The sequence below is a fragment of the Xyrauchen texanus genome, chromosome 1 (genome assembly GCF_025860055.1).
Source record: "Xyrauchen texanus isolate HMW12.3.18 chromosome 1, RBS_HiC_50CHRs, whole genome shotgun sequence".
NCBI lineage: Eukaryota > Metazoa > Chordata > Actinopteri > Cypriniformes > Catostomidae > Xyrauchen > Xyrauchen texanus.
The window spans coordinates 27,348,770-27,369,300 of NC_068276.1; the positions used below are offsets into that span (position 1 = coordinate 27,348,770).

The window sequence follows — 20,531 nt, forward strand, 5'->3', positions numbered from 1 at the left end:
TCTAAAAATGCTCCAACACTTTTAAATTCTGAAGCATTTCTTCAAATTCAATGCCCCAGGCCCCTATTCATTTCTGACTCTGATGTACATGTCTACAGTCTTCACATTACTCTACAAAGTCTCAGCAAAAAATACATTGAATGGAGGTCATGTTTCTGTGGCAAACATTCAGAGTGTACAAGTGTGTTTGAGTGCTGGACAGTTGCTGTGCTCACCGTAAATTTCTCCACTGTAAATGTGAGAGGTGTCGAAGGGGATCTCTTCTCCTGAAACTTCCACCTTAAGATCAGGGGAGAACAGAGAGGTGTCTCTCTTCATCCGCAGGTTAAAATGCCTGATGAAAAGAAAAGAGATAAAAATAAATGGACTTCTGTGAGGTTGCTTGTGAGATATATATATATATATATATATATATTTAAAAAAAAAAACTACACAGTCTGTACCAACACAGGAAGACAAATGACAGACGATATTTGACATGCTGTTCACAATGCAACTAAATACTAATATTCTGAGCCAAGACAGAATTCAGAGCATTATTGAAAACTATAATATATGGGAGAAATTACAAAAACATGCTAACCAGATTTTCCCACTGGCCAAAAATGTTTTTTTTATTTCCCAGCAACAATTTCTGAATCAAATAATTTCTTCCATTTAGATTACTCCATTTCCCAACAGACCCATTAGGTCATCAGGTTTTGCCAGGAAACACTACAGTAGGTGGTGATGAGTAACGTGTCTCAAAACAATTCATTTGAGTTATTAACTTGGCACACTTGTACACAGACACTCTGTAAGATGTACGAAGATGCTTATGAGAGTGTTCTGGGTGTCTAGTAGAAAATATGGTGGATTAAAGAGAAGAAAACATCATTCAGTAAGAACTGTGCAATTTATGCTGATTTTAGGGGGGAATATCTGCAGAATGGATTTAAATATGGCAAAATGTATTAAAAGTAGTGTTGTCGGTAACAATACCAGTGAAATTTCACGGTACTCGATACCATTTTCGGTACCAAAACAAAACATAAAAACAGGTTACAGAACAACACTCTTTTATTAACAAAGTTAACAAATTAACAGCTGAACTAAGACCAAAAATATACCATTGAGGAACACTTCAAGTTAAATATATTATTTTTGAATTATAAAAAAAAACTGTACAATGTATGCTTAAAGTATTTTTGAACACTTATAAGATTTGCTTCAACTTTTACTTTAAGTTTTTACCAAGTACTAAAAACTAATGTGCAAAGTGCTCTCATATTAATAAAGCTGCATATTGCCAATTTTCTTCACGATAAGAAATGCATATGGACATATATATAGATATTATGATTAAATAATATTAAATATATATATATATATATATATAAGCCATCGCGTTCTAATCTAGCTGCATTAAGCGTCCACGCTCGAGGGACGAGCGCCCCCCGAGTCAGAGTCTCTCTCAGCCGAGTGCAGTTTCAATCTCTCCCCCTTAGATCGGGACATTCGCACAACTCATTGAAGAGGCACCGACCACAGAGAAATGCCAGTTTCTGAGTTTATAGTTATTAACATGATCTGCTGCTGTATTATTTGAACTTTAATAAAGCTATAACACATTAAATATAACTGCATTTGTAACGCCGGGATGTTTCCTTTAAAGAGCTCCGGCTCCGCTTATTCCACAACGAGAGTGCTTCTGAATGATTTGTTTATTTTTTTTTTATAATTCCCTAATACTTTGGGCTCTACATAAGATGAAGCTGTGAAAGTTTAGAGTGCATCTGGACTGTGATCTGTGTAATTCTTCTCCTCCGTCAGGCGTGAATTGCAGTGCTGCTCTCACACTTCACTACAGTTTAATGTGATTTCATGTTACGGTAAATGAGATAAAACGACTATTAGACAATGAAACATGTTCTCGCCAATTTTTATTTTCGACGTTGTCAATAATGTTGACTAATCGTTTCAGCCCTAATGCAAATGATAATATGCTTTTAAAAAAAAACCTGCTTTATTTGCTTCAATTAATCCAGGTGTCTGTCTTTCAGGTGCTTTATTAAGTTTGATGTGTCTCCTCCTTTCGTCAGAAAATTGTGAAAGCAGCGTTTTCAAATAGTTTTTTGCTGATCTATGATGTTTCTCTTTTCATCAGCCTCAAATCCAAAGAATTTCCAAACCTGGCTTTTTCCACTTTTCTTTTTCGTCAAGATTAAGTTGAGACTCCGCAGCAGCTTTGCATGTTATCATCTTTTGCTTGTTGTGTAGACCCAGTACTCGGTACTCCGGTACCTTCAGAAATTCTGGTATTGTAAATGTTTTTTTGTTTGAGTACCGAATGGGTTCCCGGAGTACCGGTATTTTTGACAACACTAATTGAAAGCACTACACTCTTCTTAGTAGTTGAAAATATTTTCTAATTAGCCAAAATATTTAATAAATGAACACACAGGGTGGGAGGATGTCTGGAATACAAAATTCTGTGCGTACAGATTCTGTGTGAGCCTGCAATAATTTGTTTAAAATGTCTTGCTCTGCTGAATGATTGGGTCCCCTGTGTGTGTGTGTGTGTGTGTGTGTGTGTGTGTGTGTGTGTGTGTGTGTGTGTGTGTGTGTGTGTGTGTGTGTAAGAAGAGCTTGTCTCTAAAGTTTAGAGTCTAAATACACTAGGCGTCAAACCATACACTAGGGGTTACAGGGGCCAGACAATAGCTCTGGTGTAGATATTCCTCATCAAGGGAGACTGTCCTAATGATGGCTAGAGAGAAAAACTAACCCTAAAGAGCAAAACAACACAGTACAGTACAAACACATTAGAGTGCCCATCCACATTTTAACCAGTCTTTTTTACGGAAGTAATATAAAGAACATATTAGTAGTTTGAGAGCGTAGTGATTCGATTGTGCCATTCACAGTGCATCATGCGAGTGGTTGGTAGCTTGTTTGGTGTGGTTTGTTGTAGAGATGCACGATACGATACCAGAATCGGTATCGGCTCCGATACTGAAGCTTTTAGATGGATAGGGTGTCAGTCCGACGAGCCCAATCCAAATCCGATACTGTGTTTTAGTCATGTTCGTTACTGTCAAGCTCCAAAAATAACATAAAAGAACAATAAAAAGACCATTAAAGCAGTTTATATTACTCATGCATTGTATTTAAAGCCTTTTGAAGACGTACAATAGCTCTGTGAATCACAAAAGGCTGTGTTTAATAACTAAATATATAAAATGCATGCGTAGCACCAGTGCGTTATTGAATGGTGCTGCTCTTTTTACGCACGCACGCACGCTCGCTCGCACACACACACGGCTATTTTTAGCCTTCACGCGGTGCGCAATATATATATAAAAAAATATAAAAAACAGCTCCTTTTCTACTGATGACTTATACTGGAATTACTGTTAATTTTGCTGCTACATTATCCAGTATACTAGTTAATAATAAAGTATTTCTTAATAAGATATACAGTTATATTGAAATAATGTGTAGTTAGAGGTTTGTGTTTCTTTACATATTAAAGAGTACTCCCAATTAGTTAAAGATATTCTAAACTGATTATGCAAACTACTGCACTTAAAGGAATAGTTCACCCAAAAATAAAAATTCTCATATAATTTACTCACCCTCATGCCATCTCAGATATGCATGAAATTTTTCCTCTGCAGAACACAAATGAAGATTTTTTTAGAAGAATATATCAGCTCTATAGGTCCACATATTTTCCTTATATTTTTGACTGTTTGGTCTGACTGATTGGATGGCTTTAGAAGATTGATTACGACTGGAGTAGTTGGATGCCTTTGTATGGTATTTGGAACTTCAGAGTTCTTGAAACATCTTCATTTGTGTTCAGCAAAAGAAAGTCATACACATCTGGGATGGCATGAGGGTGAGTAAATGATGAGAGAATCTTAATTTTTGGGTGAAGTATCTAAACAGTATTTAAACAGAAAGCTGAACTTTGAGAGAAGCTCAAGTACAGGAACAGGAATGGTCAAAGTCAAAGGGTGGAACCTCTTTCTTGCAGTAAACATTCTAAACAGTCTTATCATGAGAATTACAGCCCTGTGCTCCACCCACCACAGCACCACATGATTGATCTTTGTGCAGATGAGACTTGCTGCTAACTTACGCCAACACACTACCATGAGAAGAGAGATATATTGAGAGAGAGCGAGTGAGCGAGAGAGAGATGAAGAAGAGCAAGAAAAACAAAAAAAGGAAATTCAAGGACAGAGCTTCCCAGATGGAGTGTTGACAGGTGGAGGTGGTCATGGCAGTCTCAGGACTCTAATTAAAAGCACTCTCTACACAAACGCACACACACACACAGTACACGCATGCACACGTGTTGGTTGTCATCAACAACAACTCACCAGGCTGACTGCTTTAACAATGGAATATGTAAAGTCCTTACAAAACCTCTGCATTCCTGCATCGAGCCAACCACCAGAGGCATTAAAAACCCATTCTGGTAAATAACCCTCCTTCTCCGAACACCTTCACTGCCAAGCCATGACTTGCTTTCCTGGAAAGGTTTGAGGGAACATCATCTAAGTGCAAGGGATTTTTGATGCAGTGTTATAATTTATAATTGATCAATTGTCACACATTATACATACATTTCTGCATATACATGGTGAAATTATTTATTTTTCACATAAATAAATAATTTCACAGAGTGCAGAGTCAGCCATGATATGGCGCCCCTGGAGCAGATAGGTTCAAGGGCCTTGCTCAAGGGCCCAACAGTGGTGTCTTGGTGGTGTTGGGGCTTGAACCCATGACCTTCTGGTCAGTAACCCAGAGCCTTAACCGCTGAGCCACCACTGCCCAGTGTTCGATGTTTGTGAAGCAGTAACCCACGCTATATCCCTCTGATGAAAGTCGTATATCTTTTGTTTCCTCCTTATTAACTGGAAGGGCACTGGACTGGACAACAGCAGTATGGGCTAATGAGGGGTCGAACTTCACCACTTTCTATTATTTTCTCCAGCGTTTTTGAGAAGTGTTCAAGCATCCCAGGGGAGGAAAGAATGCTGGTGAGCTCTTACTCTCACTCCATCAGGGGAAAGTTACTGCTGCAGAGTATGCGCTCTCATTCCGTACTCTCGGCGCTCAGACGGTACGGGTAGAGGATAGACTCAAGTTACTTTTCCAAAGGGGACTCAATCTGGAGCTACAATCTGAGCTGGCATGCCTCGATGAAGGAAGAACCCTGGGCCAGTTTATTGATCTAGCCATTTGCCTAGATAATCTCATTCGCTCACGAATTGTGCTCAAGGTAGACCAGTCTACCTCCCTATTGTCACATCGCAAACCACATTCAGCACAGGTGAAAACAGAACCCATGCAGATTGGGCACACTCATCTGACGTCAGAGGAGAGAGAACACTGCATGAAGCTACGTCTGTGTTTATACTGCGGTCAGGCCGGTCATCTACGAGCAACCTGTCCCTTACGGCCAGCCCAATCATTTAAACCGGTGGTGAGTAACATTATGACTCCACTATTCACTTCTTCCTGTAAGGTGACTGCCACTATAACTGGTTGTCAAAACATAAATCACCAATCAAGCTTATATCGATTCTGGTGCCGCAGGCAATTTTATTGATGAAAATTTAGCCAGAATGTTTTAGATACCACTAATCCCCTGTGAATCTCCTTTGGCAGTGGCAGCGTTAGATGGACGCCCTCTGGGGTCCGGCCACGATCATTACACTATGACTGATATCAGTCTCCAAGCTGGCACGATTCACACAGAAAGGACACGTCTATATCATTCATTCTCCACACAACCCTGTAATACTTGGATTACCATGGCTTCAACAACACAACCCTCAAATTTCCTGCCTTGACAAATTTCCCGGTGGGACTCAACTTGACTGACGACATTGACTGGAGGGGGTAAGACATCCTTTCCTCGTGCTAACACATCACTGAAACCTTGATTATTTATGCTCAACAAAAAGACTGAATCCGAGGCAGGCTAGGTGGGCTTTGTTCTTTACCGGTTTCAATTTCACCATTACATATCGTCCTGGTTCTAAGAATTCCAAAGCTGATGCACTCTTTCGTCTGTTTGAGTCTGAGGAGTGTTTTTCTTCTATGTACTACCTGAAGACAACGTCTCCGACAGGGGTCCACAGTTTACTTCCCGGGTCTGGAAGGCATTCTTTCAAACAACTAAACATCAACATCAGCCTCACACCTTTCATGTTTTTCTGCTCAAGCACACTGGTGGTCTAAGGGAGGAGGAGGAGCAACCCTCACCCATAATTGTGGATGGTGAGGAGGCTTATCAGGTCCGAAAGCTCCTAGACTCCAGACGTCGGTGTTGCTTTGTTCGGTACTTGACTGGGACGGGTATGGCCCGGAGGAGCGGCCCTGGTTCAGAGCAGATGATATTCTTGACCCCACGCTCACTACTGAATTCCACAGGACTCATCCGGAAAGATCTACCCCTCGACCCCGTGGAAGACCCTGCCGTCGAATGCCGTCGAATGCCTTCTCGCGTCATGAGCTGCTCATAGGGGGCTCTGTCACAAACTCAAGGACTTCTCCTGCTCACCAGCAGAGGTCTTCCTCACCAGAGTTCTGAGGGCATTATGAACTACACTTCCCAGCATGCCTACCTCGACTGATTACACTCATACCTGTTCCCAATTTCATAGACTATTTAAGTCTATGCAAAGTCTTGTTTTGCCATTGCAAACATTTCTGAGTGTTTACATTGTTTATATTGCTTGCCTGTGTTTAAGATTACATCTTGCTCACCTGGATTTGTACTTTGAATGTTTGCTGCCTGCCCTGACCATTGCCTGTTTATGACCACATCTCTCATCTGCCTACGCTGTTCAACTGCTGGAGATTTACCATGCCTGTCTGTTTATGATTTGCACCTTTACTAAAAAATCTGCACATGGATCTAAACCCCAGTTCTTTGGAGTCTGTGTTACAATTATCTTCATTTCACAAGTGAGTTTCTTACAATAATTACAGTTTCATTATAATTCATCTAAGAAAGTAAAGTATGACTTATCTAGATTTGAACTTTGCTTGCTAATTTTGAACAATGCAATATTACAGCATTGAAATTGAAAAGCATATAAAGGGAAACGACTAACTGAAAATAATAATAAATAATAAAGGCATGATTTTGAATCTTTTATAGACAATATAATCAGCAAGCGTGATTAATCCGTCCAAGCACTTAAGCAACAACATGAAACCAGACTGTGTAAACATTTAAACATTTTAATAAAAAATGCATACAAAAAGGTAAATAAATATCAGAAAATTACTGAAATATAGCAGAAAACTGCAATCTGACAATTTGAGGATTTGTCAGCTGTCTCTGCTCTCGCTGCCATCAATAATTCATCAAATATTTTTCTGGAAAAGAAAAAAATTTAGAATCAGTACTCGGCATTCTTTCTTCACTCGAATACCTATTGGTAACTAACCTCTATTTAATATTTTCATGGAAATATGGAACTCGTGGCATATGACAGCTGGCTGGATTGACACTTCCTTTGTAGTTTTACCGAATACAAACATCCCGCAGAAACATTTCTTAAGAGAATTTCTCATTGCCATCCTGAGACATAACATGTGTGGTCTGTCGGCACCGAATTCTGCATTGATCAGCTTCGAGAAATCATCATGATAAGCTCACTCTCAATCATTTAATAGTCAAGCTACTTAACTTATCCTGCCACTGCATCAACTAGCCATTGGACTTGTTTTGTTACAAAAACAATTGTGCTCGATGTCATCGAGTTTTAAGATTATCAGTTGTGAATGACTGGCACCAGTTGTTCCAGCTCCGGTAGCCTACTCTCTTGTCTCGTATCTGGGTTTACAAGTGTACAAGTGAGTTGTGCTATAGGTTTATCACAAAAATAGTTGCAAAAGTAAAGGTGGGAAGATTTGAAGTTGCAATGGCTGATTTGAGAGGTTGTAACTGCAGATATGTGGTTGTACTGCAAAAGTGAATTAAAGCACAAAAGTACATATGAAATACAAGATTGTGTCTATCATAGTATTTATGTGAATGTCATTTTACACATTTGTGACTATTTGTCTACAATTTTGAATTCAAAGCGCAGGTTTTTGATTATTGTCTGAGTGCATATTGCAACATTCAACTTCAGATTTTATTTTACAAGTATTCACATTGTTGCTGTGAGTGTAAATATCAACCTTCATACATATGCAACACTTCTTTACTTAACTTCCAGTTTAAAACTTTTAGGCCTAAAGCCTAAAGTTTTAGGATCAGTTGAACTCAAACCATTGTAAAAAAAATTTCCAATACAAAGGGACAATAGGAGTAAAACATGCCATTCATACCATATTGCCAAACCACTTCAACACACAACAAAGACACACATACCCCACGACGAGCACTGACAGGCAGCACCACACCTACCACTTATGCAGAGACACGAACATGAAGTTGACTCATTAACAAATTGACTCATTAACAAGTTTTCACAACTCACAGCCACATTTACGCTAGAGAAATACATTTTGCACACATAAAATATATTACATGTGTGAGTCAATTAACAGGAACATATCAGACATTCTCTGAGACTTCCATTAATCTAAGAATAACACCTGGAATTACAATATTTACTCCTATTAAGTGGGTTTAAAAAGACAGACTGGTGATTTAAGCCAGTATATTTGAACTGCTCAATACAGCTCTTGATATTATTTACACACAGTCTAATTTTTATTAGTCAAATTTCAACAGCAGAACAGGTCTCTTCAGTATGTAGGAATTAAAAATATAATGAAGGAATAATTAGTTAAAAAATTAAAAGTAAACAAATGCATCACTTTTCAAGCTGACAAATAAGTAGTCATATCCAATGATTATTATTTATGTCAATTAGAAAAGTGTAATATTAATGCATTATTTTATTGCTATAAATAACTACACTTTTAAACATGAATTAAATAGTTTTAAATATTTCTGTTTATTAATTTATCATTACATTAAACTATACTTTTAAAATGAAAAGTTTTAAACATGGCTGTTTATTTGAAAACAAAAGTGAATTATTAATTTACATTTTAACTTTTTATTTAATAAATTGATAATTGATTCCTTAATTTTATTTTTAAGTGACACTCCTAGATGTTAGACATAGATCACTAACATCCACCATATTCAATCCTCCAGAAAGGCCAAGCCCTCAAACAAACCCCACCCAAACACTTGTCAAAATAGTGCTGGACTTGAGTTAAAGTGATAGTTCACCCAAAAATTAAAATTCTCTCATCATTTACTCACCCTCATACCAACCCAGATGTGTATGACTTTCTTTCTTCTGCTGAACACAAAGATTTTTTGAAGAATATTTAAGCTCTGAAGGTCCATGCAATGCAAAGTAAATGGGTGCCAAAATTTCACTCCAAACTCCAAAATAAACAAAGACTCCAATGGTTAAATCCATGTGTTCAGACACGATATAATAGGTGTGGGTGAGAAACGGATCAAGTAGTAGTAGAAGTAATTTTTTGTCATAAATTCTCTCCCTGTCCATTAGGGGGTGATAGGGAAGAAGGATGTGAATTAGGGCTGCACGATTGTAGCAAAAATCATAATTATCGTTTATTGCAAATGATATTGTGATCGCGATTATTCACGTGGATTAAAATATTAAATTACCATGACGTCACAAAGTAAGCAACCGTGTGGTTCTTCAGAGTAGCAGAGTTCAATGGTGGATATGAGCTGCACTCCAGTTTCTTTTAAGCATCATTTAAGCATTATATTATATTGTATTGCATTTCATATTGTAATAATGTTTGTTAAGGTAAGGCAAATAAAAAATATTTTAAATGGATATCTATGGAATAGAATAAATTAAATTATTGCTAAATTACTGCTTAAATTATTAGTCCACGTACAGTAAATAATAAGGCATATTCAATATTCAAACTTATTAACAGCTGATTTAAATTGACCAAGTTACTGCGTTCAGTAAGCCCTTTGGTGGCGGGACAGGGAATCATTAATCCTGTTAGATCTTCAATGGCGATCTTGTTCATGTAAGATCATCGTTGGATCATTTTTGGCCTCAGTGGTTGCACTTTGAAATTAAAAACAGTAATTTGCTATCAGAGTTTGTGCGATTCGTGAAAATGTTAAATATACCAATCTGCGTGGCAAATGGGTCTTATAAGAGCAGACGCGATAACAATGACGGTGATTCCTATTCATGTCATAATCTTTATGTTGACTACACCTCCAAAACACACTTAGAACAGTTGAATTACTTTATTGCTATTTTGTACAAATCAAATTCACATTGGCCTACTTATTAACATGACAAAAAAAAAACCTGTAATTACATTTTTAATAAATTGTACACAGAAATCAAGCAACGACAAACTCTCCCATTACAATGACTTCTGTCACTCACTGCAGGATTACACTGTTTGAGATCTGCATTTCAACGCAAGCTCAATGACGCTCCGCACAATGTTCTGCACTCTCACGAATGGTCTCATTAAAAACAAAGCTGTCTAATCAGCATAATAAATCAATTATTTACAACGCGTCTGTGCCTTGTAGAACAGGATCGCTTTACTTATGTCGTGTTGCTAATTTTCAGTGTATTTACATTTATGTTCAAAGCGAGCGGTGCAATATGCAATGAATCCTAAGTTCTTTTCGCTCTTGTTCTACAGATTCTTTTCAAGTGTCAGGTGATGTTTCATCATTATGAATTTTTTGTGTGCCACACGAACAGAGCTAGAACATAAATGTGGCATGGGGGGCGTGGTCATGTGTCTCTCTCCGTATCCCTATAACAAGACACAGGTGTTAGAGGTAATTACAAACCAGGTGACAAGCCTTACCGCTCTCTCTCTCTCCCACAGACCGACACATGACCACGCCCCCCATGCCACAATAAAGCTTGCGCATTAGGATCAGTTGTCTTTACTGATAGGACGGAGGACTAATCTAAGCGGCTCTGATTGGCCATTGCCGTTTCATTGCTAAACTGAAATGTTAGTGATTGTTTAGAATACTTAACCGCTGCAAAAACATGTTGTAAATATAAACCATTGATGCAACAGGAGCAGACTTTAATTGAACACTGTAATCGCCAGTTTTCACTATTACATAATCGTGGCAGCCGTAGTCGTAATTGTGATTAGTTTTCGATTAATTGTGCAGCCATAATGTGAATCACCAAAAACAGGAGGAGCATGAGAAAGTGAAAGTAAAGTGGAAATTGACTCGCTTCCGAAGACATGAATTTAACCACCAGAGTCATCTAGAGCACCTTTATATTGCCCTTATGTGAACTAATCCTTTAAGTGGTGCTTTGTGGGTGGAATGAAAAAGCTATATATGAAACCTCAATCTAGCTACAAATTACCATTGTTGTCTAAATGTTGTCAGCAACAATTTTCCCCATGGCCAATTTAATGGTTTCCTGTTTTGGTTCTATTCATAAACTATGAAAAAAAAGCATGCTCAACTAAGGCGTTATAAACGAGAACGTTAAACACAATTACAGCTTTTGTGTAGAAAATATTCCAACTGTCAGAGACTGATCCATTTCCCACTAGGTCTCATATGAAAACCTGAGCACCTTGGTAACTGCTGCTGATCCTCCAACAAATTAGCAGCATTTCAACTTTTCATTACTGCAAAGGGTTAAACTTATCGACAGGATGTGATGATTGGATGTGAACAGCTGGGAGAGCAGCATTTGTGTATCAGCAATTGAACACATTCAATATAAACAAAAACAAACCTAAAGCCCAGCAAATTAACACACTGAAATGCATGAAATCACAAACCTGAAGTTCTCTTCCACATGAAGAGATATAAAAGAAAGCAGGATGGCCACTGACATCCAGTAACAAATTTACTCATACTGTACAGTGTCTTCCATGAGTTTTTGGACAGTGAGACACTTTTCATTATTTTGGCTCTGTACACCACAATGTATTTTAAATTAAGTGCAGACTGTCAACTTTAATTTGAAGGTATTAACATCCAAATTGGGTGAACGGAATAACTGGATTTTGTATACTTATAACTCCCATTTTCAGGGGCTCAAAAATAATTGGAAAATTGACTGAAAAGAGGTTTCATTGCCAGATGTGGGCTGTTTCCAGGTTATTTCATAAAAAAATTAAGCAGTTAAAAGGTATGGAGCTGATTTTAAAAGTAGAATCTGCATTTGGAAGGTTGCTCAACATTCTTATTATGAGGTTCAAAGAGTGGTCAGTACAAGTAAAGCTGGCCATCATTAGGCTGAAAAACAAACAAAAAAAAAAAAAAACAAATCCATCAGAGAGACAGCAGAAACCTTAGGAGTGGCCAAATCAACAATTTGGTACATTCATAAAAAGAAGGAACACACTGTTGAGCACAGCAACACCAAAAGGCCTGGATGACCATGAATATTCTTTCCTTGTTGCAGAACCACTTTACAACATCAAGCCAAGGTGATCAGACCACATGTGTTCAGCGCTAAATACATGTCTAAACGGGGTCTAAAACATATTGTGATCGGATCACTAAAACCGCATCCGTATGTGGTCAAAAACACATCTGAACGCATCAAATCTGAGGTGTAAACACTAATCTGTCCTGTATACATCCTGGCTGCAGTGAAGCGCCTCCCCTCTCCTGTCAATCAATCGCTGTGCTGTAAACAAGAGTTTAAACTTTGCCGGTTACAAGCGGCATTAAAAAGGAAAACAAAATGAACGATCTGAACATTTTAAAAAGCAGATGCACACACAAACACGAGAACTTCGTGGATCTTCTTCAGTGTGGATACTTATGAGAAGCAAGAACATCTACAGCTCAGGTTATTTCAACTAATCCACTAAAATAATGGACAATTCTGCTTCAAATGTTGATTTTGTGTTTAGCTTAAATTTCACTTGCATCAGGGAGAAATAGCGCTACGTTTTTGTTTGTTATTTTGCACTTTTTGTCTTTTCTAAATTTGTTGCTGTTTATTATCATGCAGTAACATATTGGCAAAGTGATTGATGCATGTCATCATGAAACAGATTCCCTCATCCAAATCCCTCCCCTCCAAATCCTATCACAACTGGTCACAGGAGATGCATTTAAATGTCCAGGTTTAAACAGTTATGTGTCTCATCTCTCACGCATCGCAATACCAGGTGGAAATGGGTTCTAGTCAACAAAGTCTACAAACAAGAGAAGATTTCATGAAAAGTAAATACAGAGGGTTTCCCACAAGGTGCAAACCACTTGTGAGCCTCACGATTAGGAAGGCCAGATTTGCCAGAAAGCATCTAAAAAGCCTGCCAAGTTCTGGAACAATTTTCTTGAACAGATTAAACTAAGATGAACCTGTACCAGAATCATGGGAAGAGAAGAGAATGGAGAAGGGAAGGAACGGCTCATGACCCGAAGCATACTTCATCTATGAAATATGGTTGGTACAGTGTTATGACATGGGCATGTATGGCAACCAATGGAACTGTGTCACTTATGTTTGTTGATTGTATGGCTGCTGACAACAGCAGCAGGATGAATTCTGAAGTGTTTAGGGCTATACGATCTGCTCAGATTCAGCCAAATGCTGCAAAAATTAGAGGACAGTGATTCACAGTACTGATGGACAGTGACCCAAAACATACTGTGAAAGCAACCACAGAGCTTTTCAAGGCAAAGAAGTGAAATATACTTTAATGGCAGGTTAATTCACTTTACCTCGGCCAAACTGAACATGCATTTCACTTGCTGAAGTGAAACTTAAGGCAGAAAGATCCAAAAACAAGCAGCAATTTAAGACAGCTGCGGTAAAGGCCTGGCAAAGCATCACTGTGGAGGGAAACCAGAATTTGGTGATGTCCATGAGTTCCAGACTTCAGATTTTCAACCAAGTAATTTTAGATATGATTATGTTAATTAGCAGGTCTGTGTATAAAACAAGCTATAATTCCTTTCCAATTTGTAAATACTTTCAAATTAAAGCTGACAGTCTGCACTTCATATTGTTTGCTTCATTCACTGTGGTGGTGCACAGAGTCAAAAGTATGAAAAGGCTCTCATTGTCCAAATACTCAGAGGGCACTCTATGTCCCAAAAGTGGGACTCATACTCAATTTAGTAATTGTTTACATCACGGATTTCAGTCCTTTGAGGCATATATGCACATGGCAAATGCACTCGGATCTGCACCCAAACAAGTGAACTCTTAAATAGTGTGCATGAGTCATATGGATGACGTTAATGGTATTTTTTTTTTTTTATATATAATTTTGGAGCTTGACGGGCCCTAGTCTACATTTCATGTCATTTCATGGACAAAAAAAAGCATAACAATTATGCTAAATTTTGCAAGTTGTAATCAATGAATAATTCAAATTACAATAAAGGTGTGGAGAGTAAATGATGACAGAAGTGTCATTATTGAATGAACTATTCCTTTAAGAATGCAACGTTAAAGACTAAAAAAAATGTGGTGTAGCATCTGCCAAAGACATCTGTCTGATTCATTAACATATCATTTAAGATTTTATTGACTAATTTCAGTACTCTGAGTTACAGTATTTGTTGCATACTCAAGTGGAAAAAATGATTATCATTAAACAAAATACACACAGCACACCTCTCATATGCAAGCTGCAAGCAGACAGCTTATCAAAATTGTAATGGGTTTCATCACTGACAGATCATTAGACTTCATCTGATAGCACACAACATCAGATGCAGTAGAGACGGCCCCCTCATTAGAGCCTTCAATAGCCGATTCATGCAATTAATCACTGCATTTCTCTTACATTTGTCAAGCAACCGGAAAGCTTCATTGTGTAAACATGCCTAAAAGCCAAAGGGAGTGATCTGGTTCCAACTTTGATCTTTTGTGCCTCTATGGCTTCTCTTTCACAATGCAGCCATTAAGAGCAGTTCCGGGAATAGACCGCTGTCTCCCAAAACAGCCGATCTCAGCCAGAATCAATTCACTCCCACCAGCAGTGTAATTACCCAGCACTCTGCACTTTCAATTATGTTTACAGTAATGCATCTAAATTAATGAGATCCACCAGCTCAGGCTCTCAATATGAGTAGAAGTGGATTTCAGATGCATAGTAACTAAAGCCGTAAAAACAATATGATTATGCCAAGTAGCACAGGTTGTAACTGAGATGTTAGATGAATCTGGAGTAAAATGGCCACGTATAAGACAGCAGAAGATTTACTGAGTATTTGGTGCTCCCTTGGTTTACTACAGAGCTATAAAGAAACGCTTTACTAGACTGCTGTATCACAGATGGGAGATGGGGTGGTGAACAGTCGGGAATATCGAGAGTGAGTGCGTTTGTGTGAGCAGCTGGATTTCATCATATACGCAGTGGTTTGTACGTTAAAATTGTAACATTTAAAAAATAATAATATTTTGTTTGGATAGATGATCAAATTTACAATATGGACATTTTGAAAGCATCTAAAATGTAAACATATTACATATTTACAGCTTTAGAAACTTAAAATATAAACAAATCCATTACAATTATATTTGAATACACAAATCCATTATAAATATATTTCTATAAATCATTTATAAGATATTTAAACACAATACAAATATTTGTACATTTTTAATGTTTTATATATTTTAGATCCCTTAACACTACCCAAATCCCTCAACATAACCACTTTTAAACCATATAAAAAGACATAACAGGAAGATTAATGTACAGTGACAATAATTAATTACAATATATTCATTTATATACTTTATATTTAACAGCTGCTAATCCCATCCTACCCCTAAACATAACAATTTCAAACCATATTTAAAACGTAGATACATTTAAATCACAATAATTTATTCAGAAACAACAGCAAAATCCAGTTTAAAAGCAGTCCAATGGACAATGCGCTGCATCCTATTTGCTCCCTGACAGCAATTAATAGCTTTGTGTGAGGTAAAGTGTGGAATAAGTTATTAGACTCTAAAACTAATCATGTAGAGCTGTTCAGCTGTGACGTCAATTTGTAGGCGAAACCGGAAGGCTAATTCACCATGGGTTTTCTTTGCATTTTCCTATGGGGTTTTATAATGGCAGTTTTGGATTGGAGTATAATAAGGTCTGTGGTTAACAATGATACGTGGGCATTTATTCTACAACATAAATGACACACAGTCATGTCTCAAAACTGAATTTTGAAGCTGCTGTTTTTTGTTGTTGTTGTTGTTTTAAGTATGTAATAAGTAATTGTAAGTAAATATAAGTCATTTAATATGGCTTCAAAGTTGATGTTTGAGACATGACTGTGTTATTTATGCTATTCTGATTTTTTTCATGTAAGGATGCAAAACCAAAAACCATCTTTTAACCAAGTAACTGCCAGTATCAGAATCAGACTGAGCATTATTGCCAAGTATACTTAAACATACAAGGAATTTGTCTTGGTGACAGAAGCTTCCAGTGCACAAACAATAAAACAGAGATAATAAAAAGACAGAGATAATAAAAAAATGTGAATAGAAAATAGAAGTATATATAGAAATACATAATTAGATAAAATAGTATATATATATATATATATATATATATATATATATATATATAATATACAAATTTTTATATACAGATAGTGCAAGGGAATGTAATGGAAGAAGAGGTACAATATGTTGGATAAATATAAATAGACTTGGCTGTATATTGCACATAATTATTGCTCAATTGGGCAGTTTTAACTGTTCATGAAATGGATAGTCAAAGGGAAAGGTTTTTTCTTGTGCCTGACGGTTCTGGTGAGATGTGAGGCACAAGCCGAACTGAAGTCCACAAAAAGCCGAATTGAAGTCCACAAAAAAGGATCCATTCATGCCCCTGGTCTGTCCAGATGTTGCAGGATATGATGCAATCCCATTATGAAGGCATCGTCCACAGACCTGTTTGCTCGATAAGCAAATTGAAAAGGGGATAAGAAAGGGTCCAGTGATGTCCATCAGGTGGGCCAACACCAGTCTCTCAAATTACTTCATGACCACAGACAGAGCGATGGGTCTACGGTCATCAAGTCTGGTGATTTTGGGTTTCTTTGGGACAGGGATGATGGTGGACCACTTGAAGCAGCAGGGAACTTCACACTCAAACTAGCCCATCTGGCACCAACAATCATGTCATGGTCCAAATCACTGAGATTACATTTTTCCCCAATCTGATGGTTGATGTGAACATTAACTGAAGCTCCTGACCCTTATCTGTGTGATTTTATGCACTGCAGCCACACAATTGGCTGATTAGATAATTGCAAGAATAAGTAGGTGTACAGGTGTTCCTAATGAAGTGCTTGGTAAGTGTATAATTTGCATTACATTCAGCCCAGCACCTCTCATATGACCCCACCCACACAGCTGTAGTTTCACTAAAGGCATGAGAAGAAAGAAAGATGAAAAAACCCAGTTTGGACACAAGGAGCTAACACAGATTACCATGAATAGTCTTCAATTCCAATTGGGGAGGGCTTTGTAACATCAATGACCTACACAGTACACAATGTAGCACCACACACTCACTTGCTCACACGCTCACACTCTCACACTCTCACACTCTCACACTCTCACACTCTCACACTCTCACACTCATAGCAGTTATTCTCATTACATATTTTTTCTGTCTTTCATTTTTCCACAGTCCTTTTCCACATGCAGTCACAGTGGCTGCAGCTACTCGTGGGGCACAGAAAACAACACAATGCAGGGAGAAATAACACTCAACATTTGAACATGCAACCACTTCATTCACTCAGGCATGTCACTTCCACCTACACCTCCAAATAAGTAAACAACATACTAACCTTTTAACAATTCTTAAATTTATTTAAATAATTTTTTTCTTTGTTAACTGAATTTATTAAAATGTTTCTACCTTACAATCAGTAACTGTCACAGTCTGTCTTCACCACATTCAAGGGCTCTTATTTTGAAGTTCTCTCCTGCACTACGTTTCCCAGAAGTCATTGCCCTGATCACTCCCTCATTATCCCCACCTGTATGTCATTCCCTCATTAAGTTCAAAGTGTTTACCCTCTAGTTTTGTCAGTAGTTGTCAGTCCTTGAATTGTTATGTTTGATGTCACTCCAGCGTATGTTTCACTCCAGTGCTTGTTCCACTCCTGTTATTGTGATTAAAAGGATTTAAAAAGTTTCTACTCCTGCGTCTCCTCTTGACTCTTTGGGCACCAAACGTTACAGTAACACATTCAGCATAGCCTAATATTTTACAAAATCATGCAAATTATGATAAATCATAATAAAACAATATTCTTAATAATGCTGATTAGCTCAGTGAGCATCAATTACGGTTTAAAATTATCTTTAAAGATTTTAACTTGCTTGGCCATAGATAGCAAAACCTCTTGCTTCAGGGGACAATTTTCATTTAAAATGTCTTTAGCCAGTGTAATTCCACTTTAATTATCAGCTCGTATGAGTACACAGTAGAGCCCGACCGATATAGGATTTTTTTGTGACAGACACAGATACTAGAGGTGGAAAATTCACAGATCACCGATATGGTGGCCGATATAGTTCATTTTTGAGCTGGAATGAAAACAGACATTTTCTATGTGGATTGTTCACCGATTTGACTATGCAAATGTACTCAGTAGGCTGCTTTCCTAAAGTTTTATCAAAAAATATTTTACATTATTATTATTATAATACATTGTAAACAAATTCTAGAAATGAACACTGAGAAAATAAAGAATAAATAAAATACAATAAATAGCTAAATAAACATCAGTACTGTATGTTTAATATCAGTCAAATGCTGACTATTTTAATACTGCCAGTCAATTATTGGCAGGTTGTAAAACAAGAAGCATTTATACCTGCCGAGACAAGAGATAAGCAGCGCCAGCGGCGTTACAACGTATTCTGCTACACACGTTCAGGGGAAACTTTCAGTATTGGAAAACCAAACTTTTAAATATTACATTTTGTAATTGCAACGACTGGAATTGTTCACTTGAAGGAGGTACCAAATAAGGTTGCAACAGTATGAGATTTTCACGGTATGATAACAGTCTCAGAAAATTTCACAGATTCACGATATCACGGTATTACACAATTACTATTATTAGTGAAAACAGAAGGGTTATTTTATTTATTTTGTGCAAACATTTTATCATAATTGAACCTTGAAACTATTTTTTTTATTGAAGAAAAAAATTAAAAAATAAGTCTCGCTTTTGAAAATAAATAGAAAAAATAAGTAAGCTATCAGAATTATAATAAAACCAAATTATAAACATGACACAAAATATCATGTAAGTATAACATGTTATATAACTAAAGCATGTTAGTTTACATGTTAAATGAACTGCTAAATGAAAAATAACATCAGCTGTGTGAGCTTTTAAAGTAATGTCCGATGATTATTAACAGTTAACATATACTGTAGGTGCGTGACAGTGAGGCCAGAATGCTCCTGTCTGTACCTTTATCCTGGTTTTGCTTCAGGACAGATTTTACATTGGACATCAAATGTCGACCTGCCATAGATTAAACATAACCTGTATTTAATGTATCCTGGGTTGCATTTCCTTTTATGTTGTATAGTTTTGTTCATGGTTTACCAGTACAAGGACACGCATCAAGTGACATTATTTTTGTTGTTGATGTCAACAGCCCATTATTATCCCGTTTGTTACATAATATTACATATTTATACACATATTACACAGGAGGAAAGGCTCCTCTTTACCATGGGTAGGTCAGTGTGCTAGTCTTAAATAATAGTAATAATAATAATAAATTAATGTATTTATGAAAAATAATACAAGCTGAAACACATCTTGAAACTTTAACTAAAACTGCCACTGTTGATATAAAATGAGGTCTAATAGATTCTACCTTTAGATTATTTCATAAGAAACTATAACATTTTGTCAAAATATAACAGTTACTTTTACTCATGTAAAATCCTGAAACAAATTTGTAAAGGTGATTTTTGGCACATAGCACAGTTGCTCTTTGGCATGTCAGGTCTACCTACTGTTTTAGAGTTTCGACTTGACTTCCTCCGTAATGCTTTAAACTAGAAAAGTCTCACTAGAAGAGCTTGTTACACATCATGGAAAAGTGTAGATAAGCCTTTATCTGTTTGCGAGATTATCATTAAATCTGCCTCGGCAGTCCTTAATAGGCTATCACTTGGGCGGCTGCCGAAATATCTTAAATGGGAGAACCATGGCATTGTTCTTTCCCTGCTATCAGCGACCCAGTCCGTCTATTCGGTTCTATTCAGTTGAGAAACTCACACACGCACACACACTCACTTATATCAGACCCCCCTCGCCTCGCTTCTCTCTGACAATTTCTCCGCTGCATGTGTGTGTGTGTGTGTGTGTGTGCGTGTGAAACAAGTTGACGAGTCTGACAGGCAGACAAGGAGGAAAGGTGATGCGCAAGTGGATGTGAGATTCTCTGTTCGGTTGCATTTTTTTCTCAATATCATAGATAACCAAATGTACATGGTATGATAACCGT

At 37.3% G+C, this 20,531-nt stretch overlaps 1 protein-coding gene across 2 annotated transcripts in view; it reads right to left on the minus strand.

Annotated features, from left to right (window-relative positions):
- The window catches only part of LOC127646451 (disintegrin and metalloproteinase domain-containing protein 10-like), an 88,853-nt gene that overhangs the window by 37,248 nt on the left and 31,074 nt on the right, over nt 1-20,531 (minus strand). For both annotated transcript variants that reach the window (XM_052130131.1, XM_052130122.1), the window contains exon 3: nt 216-334. In XM_052130131.1, coding sequence (XP_051986091.1) covers nt 216-334 — 119 coding nt within the window. The remainder of the gene's footprint in view (nt 1-215; nt 335-20,531) is intronic.